At 42.3% G+C, this 8,596-nt stretch overlaps 1 protein-coding gene across 2 annotated transcripts in view; it reads left to right on the top strand.

The window, feature by feature from the left end:
• The first annotated feature begins 1,112 nt into the window (after positions 1–1,112).
• The window catches only part of PPP3CC (protein phosphatase 3 catalytic subunit gamma), a 102,201-nt gene continuing 94,717 nt past the window's right edge, over positions 1,113–8,596 (top strand). The window contains exon 1 of one of the 2 annotated variants that reach the window (XM_058550546.1): positions 1,113–1,424. In XM_058550546.1, coding sequence (XP_058406529.1) covers positions 1,376–1,424 — 49 coding nt within the window. In that variant the 5' untranslated portion in view covers positions 1,113–1,375. The remainder of the gene's footprint in view (positions 1,425–8,596) is intronic. The other variant, XM_058550545.1, reaches the window with a different exon arrangement.

Here is an 8,596-nt window from a genome sequence, read left to right as displayed (position 1 = left end):
ACTGGTTTGCCTATAATTTGCCTATACTTCCTTGGATCTCAGTTTCAATATTCCATTATCATTGCTAAAATACTTTTGACTGCCAGGCACAAGACTCGGTGAGGGAAGACAGTCGTAGTAAGACAGCTTGTATTCTAGGCTTCCAATTTAAGGAGAGAAACAAGTCAGTTTTTAACGTACAGATGAGCCAGATTAAGACTCCAGACTCGCCCGACGTGCTCCACAGTAAGCAGGCAACGTGTCACTGCATCAGAGGGGAAGAGGCTGCTTCTAGCCGGGCAGATGACAGGCGGGGCCTAGGAGGTCAGTTCCTTTCTGAGCAGGTCTGGCCCAGGGGCTCCCCAGAGCGGCTGCCCTCCCCTTTCCTGTGGACGAGAGGAGGCGGCGGGGCCCAGCCGAGGGTCTTGTCCACCCCACTCGGGAACTGGTGTCCCCCAACTCCAGGACTGGAACGAGGATGGGCGCGATCATCCTTCTTACTATCCTATGTGCCCTCGACAAACGTGAAAACTTGACTCGGGCTTGGATGGTGTGGTGAATGGGGCGCGCGGTTAAACTGATGACGACTCCGAGAGGCCGTGGGTGGCAGGCCCAGAGGAAAGGGAAGGCGGCCTCCGCGGGCAAGGTCTGGAAGGCAAGGGCTCTCTGCACGGTGGCCCCAGGGTGACCGCGGGTCATGCCTCCACAAAGCAGCCGCTGGGTCGCTCTGGCCGGGTCACAAGATGGCCGCTGCTTCGCTGGGACTTTCCGTGCCGGACCTCGGGGCTGGCGTTAGGTGCGACCGGCCCGAGCAGCGGCAAGAGAAGGAAGCAGCCGCAGGGAGGGCAGCCCGAGGAGAAGGGAAAACCGACTGTCCGAGCCGAAGGAGGGGAAGGAAGCGCGCATGCGCCGAGGGTGGCCGCGCGGGCCGACGGCCTGCGGGGCAAGGGTGAGGCCGGGGTCGCCGGCTGCCTGGAGCGAGAGGTCAGGCGGCCGCGCTGGCCGGGCGGCGGGGCCGCGCATTGGGCCTCGGCGCGGCGGCGGCGGCGGCGGCGCGCGGGCCGCCGGGAAGTTGGGGGAGCGCCGGCGGGAGCGCGCGCACGGGGCGGGAGCGCGCGCACGGGGCCGGGCCGCGAGCAGCCAGGTCGTCTTCCTGAGCCGCGGGCGCGGGCGGTCCCGACTCCGCGCCTCCGGGGAGAGAGGCCAGCGGGCCCGCATCCTGTCAGTGAGGCTTGAGTCCGGGCTGCCGCAGCCGCCTCCCTCTGGTGCCTGCGCCGCCCTGACGAGCCGCGGCCGGGGCACGGAGGACTGAGCGGCCCGGGGAGCCGAGACCGCTGGAGACGGGGGCGGCGGCGCACGTTTGGGGTCTACTGGAGCCAGAGGAGTCTGAGGGACCATGTCCGGGAGGAACCTCCACCTCTCCACCACCGAACGCGTCATTAAAGGTGCCAAGCGGGCCGGGCCTTCCTCGTCTACCGGAGAGCGTGTTGGGGCCGGAGGGAGGGAGCCGAGGCGGGGAGGCAGGAGGGCGGCAGGGGACCCAGGCTGCGCCCATCCCGGAGGAGGACCTGGTGGGGATGTGGGAGAGGCGGGTGTGGGAGAGGGAGCGCGGGGATCCCAAGAGGGCTGCCCGCGGGGGCCCCGGGCGTCTTCTCTTGCGCCTAAACCCATAGCTAGCTGGAGATGGCTAATGTACCTCCCACCGTGGCGGACTTGAAGGTGAGGTGGGGGTTTCTTTATCCCCCACCCCAAAAAGGCCTGGATCCTTATCTTTTTAAAAGAAATGATTCCTCCTTTGAAGTCTGTTATCTGGGGAAGCCAAATAGGATGATGTGGGCAGGGAGTTGAGTAGACTCTTTGAAGTCAGATCTTTCTGCCGCTCCCCTTCTTTAGGATCAGATCTTTCTCGCCCCTCCCCCACTGTTTTCTAGGACATATACCATGTACCTTTGGCCCACTTTCTCCAGATCATCACAAGCCACTGCTATTATTAAAAGAAACGATATGGTGAAACAGATACAAATAAATCCATTTTATGATGGGATTTACAGATCTCTTGACATGATGCTGGTGTTTTATTTTCCTTTCGGCCATAGAGCCTTGGAGAATGATGTTCTCTGATTCAGATGTCCGACGTAAACTAAAGTGTTGCTTACTAATACCTATAGGGTTTTACATTGTAGTTGTTTCTGCCCTTAAACTAGGAATACCGGTTTAAACATAACCACTAATTTATGTGCTTCTTTTGTTCAGCCATAAGACTTAAGTACAACTCTTGTGTCTGAGTGTTAACAATTGGTTTGAAAGCAGTATTTTATAAGAAGGGAATATACCTAGACCAGCTGTGTTAATGGCCTCTGAATAAAGGGATTACCTGTAAGTGGGGAAAACCATTAAAATACTTTTATTTTTTCATTTTGGTGATTAGAATGAGAAAGGAAACTAAGATTGGTGACAAGAATACATTGTTTTTAAGTGGAAATCCTATTGAGTGGTCAATGAAGGGGGGGAATTTTAGAGTTTAACTTAGATATTTTCCCCCTAAAAATATCAAGCATCATAAATGTTGATTGCACTACGTAATTTTAGTGTGTAACTTAGTTTTTCCCCTTTATTTATTTATTTTTTTGTGTGAGGAGATCAGCCCTGTGCTAACATCCGCCAATCCTCCTCTTTTTTTTGCTGAGGAAGACGGCCCTGGGCTAACATCTGTGCCCATCTTTCTCCACTTTATATGGGACGCCGCCACAGCATGGCTTGCCAAGCAGTGCGTCGGTGCGCGCCCGGGATCCGAACCAGCGAACCCCGGGCCGCACCGGGATCACGAACCAGCGAACCCCGGGCCGCCGCCGCAGCGGAGCGCGCGCACTTAACCGCTTGCGCCACCGGGCCGGCCCCAGTTTTTCCCCCTTTAAAAAGTCAGCATCATAATTGTTGATTGTAAATGTTGATTATCTACACCATATAATATTTAGTAAATATACATAATGGGCTTTTTGAGCTTTTTGTCTGATATCATTAGAGATTTAAGTGAATTGCTTGTATAACTGACTTAGCCCTTTAACTGATAAATTATTTGGACAATTTTAATGTTAGTCTTTATGTACATAACACATAAAAGTACATAACCCTCTCTTAAGATTCAGAATACGCTAAACATAACCTTTTTTAATAAATCAAGGTCATCATTATGTACATTAATTTCTGTCCTGTGCTGTTAATATGGCCGGTGCATTCTGCTGTATGAGGGTGTTGGCAGTTTCCTCCGGTACTAAAATGACTCCTCACTGCTATACCAGTTTAGTGCTTTTGTCTGTTTTTAGTTTATCTCCTCCAGTACTGTTCTCTATCTGTCAAAATATGCCCTTCTAATCTGCCACTTCTAACTGAAATAGGCAGGGAAAGCAGATAAACCAGAACTGTGTGTCAAGTCAGAATAAATAGGATCTGAGTGAGGCTTAGTGGCAGTCCTCAGACCTTCACGAATCTCAAATTCTGATCGCCATTGTAGCATGTAATTTCCACTGTAACATGCCATAAGATATAAAGGAAATTTTAAAATGACCCTTTCAGACCCTTAAATATAGAAGTAAAGTAAAATAAAACGTGGTTAAAATACAGGTGCTAGCTTATTGCTAAGCATGCCCACAGTTAAGTGAATACCTTCATAGTCTGTATGACTGAAATTTTTTTTTTGGACGAAATTATAAATTACTGCATGTTTTTTACTTAAAAGATTACACTTAAATAAATGAAACTTAAATGATTTCAGGCCCTTAGAATGTGTGGATTTATCTCGTATATAAAAACTTGAGCATAAGAAAGAACTTTACCATAGCAATTTGGCTTCTTGGTGACTTAACGTTGCTTTTTCTCCGAGATTTCCAGAGTTAGAAATAGTTGATGTTTATTCTAAGAAAGTAAGGTGTCATTATACATATAGCTAAGGTCCATTTAGTATTGAATACTAAATCCTGATCTGATGTTATCTTGTCTGGCCAGAGTTGTCTGCATTTATTCACCAGCTGAAAATCTTTTTCAGAGGTGAGACCACACCCCAGTTATTTTTGGTTCTGTCATTTCCTTTTAACTTTAAAGTCTGCTTAATTGTTTTGTTTGAGCAAATCTTGGAGAAGAGTGGTTGGGTGGAGAGAGTGATTTGTATTATAAGTGTCCTTTAGATAGCAACTTTCCTGAAAGGAAGAAGGACTAGACTGGTGGTCAGGAAACCTAGATTTTACTCCTGCTTCTGTAGCTTACTTGTGACCTTGCCTGTTTTTTCCTTAACCTTGCCTTTTTACTTAAACTCTCTCATTTTTTTTTTGCTTCAATAGTCTCATCTACAAAATAGGTTTAATAATACCTTCTATGTCAAGCATCCAAGCCATGCAAATAACATAAGGGATGTGAAAAGCTTAAGACAGGGTAGTGTTATGAAACATGATCGTAGTTTGATAATAGATCACTTACTACAAAGTGATTAGTAGAGAAATCATTGACATTTGAAAAATAGCAGAATTGGAAAGTATATGAAATTATAACATAAGTTAGGAAACTGTTCCCAGTCAGGAAAATACCTTTTCTATAGTATAAAGGATGTCTGGGTGGAATCCCATGGATAACAATGTGAAGAGACCGACACAGTCTGTCTAGTACTTTCCTGGCAGCTGGTTTCTTCTCTAGCAGTTGAGGGTGTTTATTTTATGTTTAAAAATATAAAAATTCTTATGATTTCCCTCATTCATTAAATGTTTATGGAGATCCATCTGCAATGTAGCCAATAGGTGCTCATCTGTTTCTTCTTTGTTTTAAGAGTAACATTTCTGTGAGCCTCTAGAACAGTCCCTATGCATGCGCTGGGGCGTCACTACTGGTATCTGGAGCAGAAAAGTAAAAACTCAAATAATTGAATTGTGAAATCTGTCAGCTTGATTTTTTTTCTGGTTTCCAAGTTTCTTTTCCTGTTTGAGGGAATTTTTTTTCTTTGACAGTGGTTTTTATAAAAACAGTTTATTCCTCTGGGCCGAATCTTTTCAGAAGCAACAAGAAAATTTCACTAGGAATTACATGACAGATATGGAGAATCTGTTGTCTAAATTTGTTATTTGGTGGCCGAATGGGATTTAACAGAAGAGTCAAACTTCTTTTCAGCAAGATGCTGATCCAGTTTTCCCATGCTCATGAAATTCACATATATTGTATATTCATAGAATGTACTGTGTCATTTGTAGCACACACTGGAGGCTACTGATTCTTTAATATCCTGGCACTGGGAATAGTGTGGCCATGGCTTTCTTAAAAGAGTTTAAGAAGAGCGGTAAGGACAAAAATTCCTATTTCCACAAGTATACCCTGAACCCCGAGCCAGCCATGGTGGTCTAGTGGTTAAGATCAGTGTTCTCACTACCATGGCCCAAGTTTGTTTCCTGGCAAGAGAACCACACCACCTGTCTGTTGGTTGTCATACTGTGGCGGCTGCATGTTACTGTGATGCTGAAAGCTATGCCACCGGTATTTCAAACACCAGCAGGGTCACCCATGGGGACAGGTTTCATTGCAGCTTCCAGACTAAGACAGACTAGGGAGAAGGACCTGGCCACCCACTTCTGAAATAATTGGCCATGACAACCCTATGAATAGCATTGGAGCATTGTCTGACATAGCCCCAGAAGATGTGAGGATGGTGTAAAAAGACTGGGTATGCTGTATACAGGGTCGCTAGGGGTCCGAATCCACTCACCAGCACTAAAAACAAACCCTGAACCTCACTTTAGTCTCTGGTACTTGTAGCTCATTTATTTCTTCAGCTCTTGTTCCCTTTCCCCCTTTCTCGTATTATGAGAATGGATTTACCGAGGGATTTAAAAAAATCTTTTTTTCTTTTAAATAAGCTTAACCCTGATAATTATAAAATTTGAAAGGCAGAAGGGGAAGAAAACAAAGGCTTCATGTTCCTTCCCTCCAGAAGCAACTGCTCTTAATACTTTTCATGTATTTCCATCTGCTGGTGTATTTTGAATTCAAAGGAAAAAGAATCATATATATTAAAGCTTTTATTATGCAAATGTTTATAATAAATGCAAATATTATTTTAATATAAATATTGTAATTTTACCTAAATTCTTTCATGATGGTTTCAATCAACATGAAAAGGGTTTGAAAATGCTTATATTCATATTTTGGTCATTTATATTTTCAATCATTTGATACAATACTAACTCAGAAGAAATTTTCAAGTATAAATATTCAATGTGAACAGGTCATATAGTGCATATCTGTTATATTTGTCAACAATATTTGTTTAAGTTATGCTTAGTTTACCATTGTAATTAACAAGCTGCCAAACTATTTAAACATTGGAAATCAGTGCTATTTGAGATTCACACATCTGAGAGGAAGTCTCAGACCTTGGAAAGGACATCTTAAACACTTAATTGTTTTTTGAACAGGAATAAGGTATTCTTTTTTACCTGTATGTTAATGGTTGTGATTGAAGCCTTATTTATATCAGACATTTGGTAATAATGCTTTCTTCCATAAAGTAACATGTTATCACATTTTACTATAAAGTAAAAAAAAAAATGTTATTGGATCATTTGAGAGAAAAATGCTAAGGACTCATTTCTTAAAGTGAATTAAACAATTAAAAGCCTTTTTCTAAGTAGTATTTGGTAATAGAATATCTTTCTGTTAAAGTGACATTTTGGGAAAACGCTAATTTTTGGACACATGTCTCTGAGAGACAAAATTATTCAGCTAATTCTGGTATTTGTAGTCATATTGGGGCTTTGTTACTACTTAATTGCTAAAGGACTAATGGAAATAAAGGGGTGCTCTTCATCATTATCATCCTTTGGTGCAATCATTAATAGAATATAACACTCTTTTAAAGTTTTCATGTTAAATTTTAGCTGCATTATAAATTGCAAAACTGAGGTCTAAAAATTTCAATCCAATCTAGATCAACCTAAGTGATATCTGACTTAGTTATCTTTATAATCTACCTAATTATTCATGTGTATTCGGAGAGAACTTTTAGTTCTCTATATACAGTTTTATTTTGTTGGCAAACTAGATTTTTATCGTGAAATCTTTTAGTTTCTTGAGTCATTGTTTATTATTAGAAGAGGGTATAACTTGATAACTAGGATCTCTAGGTTGGGTGACAGAAAGATATGTTGTATAAGCTGGCCAAGGCAATGTATATCTGTGATGATCATTATTAGATTTATTGAATACGAACAATTCGTGATGTTTTTGTGCATTGTCTAGACAATGTCAGGCCAAGAGACTGAAATTCTAAATGAAATAAACAGTGGGAGATAATTTAAGAATTCACTCGAGAATTACCTATGTAATCCTTTCTAAAAGTGTCCAACCTGAATCTAGTTATAGTAAACAATCAGACAGATCCAATTTGTGGGACTTTCTACAAGATAACTGGTCTGAACACTTCAAAAATGTCAAAGTGATCTAAAAATAAAGAAGGTAGGAGGACTATTCCAGATGAAAGAGAAATGAGTGTCAAGTACAATGCCAAGCCTGGATTGGGAAAATAAAAAGCTATAGAGGACATTTTGGGGACAACTGGAGAAATTTGAATATGGAGCATAGGATATATCAATGTTAAATGTCTTGGGTGTGATGATATGGTATTATGGTATTGTGGTTATAAAGGAGAATGTTCTTATTCTTAGGCAATACCTGATGAAATATTTAGGTTGAAATGCCATGATGTCTGCAGTTTGCTTTCAAATGGTTCAGGAAAATAATTATGTATTTGTCGAGAGAGAAAGCAAAAGTGGCAAAACGTTCACCATTGTGAATGTAGGTAAAGAGCAGTGGATGTTCATTTTACTATTCTTTTACTTTTTTATAGGATTTCAGTTTTTCAAAATACAAAGTTGAGGAGAGAAAAAAAAGTGCAATTAAGAAATACCTCTAAGTGAAATAAGCCAGAAAGAGAAACACAGACACTGCATGATTTTGCTCATATGTGGAAGATAAACCAACACACGGAGGGATAGAACTGTTTGGTGGTTACTAGGGGCAAGGGGGGTGGGGGGTGGGCACAAGGGGTGGAAGGATGCATTTATATGGTGACTGACAAACAATAATGTACAACAAAAATTTCACAATAAAAAAGAGGAAAAAAAATACTTCAAAACAGCTAGGCTTAGGAAAGGCTACCATCATATTTGAGAATTCAGTACTGTCTTAATGAGAGAAAGCTAAAAAGAAGAAAATGAGTTTTAAAGTATATTATAGCTGATGTGAAATGGAGGTAAGTTGTTTAGCAGAAAAGAGGTTGTTTCAGCTATCTGGTGGGGCTTGGAAAACCATGCAGAACTAAGGATGGAGAAAAAGAGTATGCTTGACTCAGGAGCAGAGAGGATGAGTAAACTAGAAGTGTCAGAGAATTGAAAGAGGTAAAATGAAGAGAGGAGGAGGAAGTAGGATAGCTGACAACTGCTAGGGCAATTGACAGTGATTCCATTAAGAGGACAGCAAGATTATTTTGATGGCTGTGTTTAAAAAAACCCAAGGCTTAATCAGCTTATAAACGTAATCCACAATTATAGAAAATTCAAACATTATAAAAATAGATACTGTGGAA

The sequence above is a fragment of the Diceros bicornis genome, chromosome 11 (assembly GCF_020826845.1).
Source record: "Diceros bicornis minor isolate mBicDic1 chromosome 11, mDicBic1.mat.cur, whole genome shotgun sequence".
Lineage (NCBI taxonomy): Eukaryota > Metazoa > Chordata > Mammalia > Perissodactyla > Rhinocerotidae > Diceros > Diceros bicornis.
The sequence above is the reverse complement of the archived record's forward strand: the minus strand, read 5'-3'. Positions and strand labels throughout refer to the sequence as shown.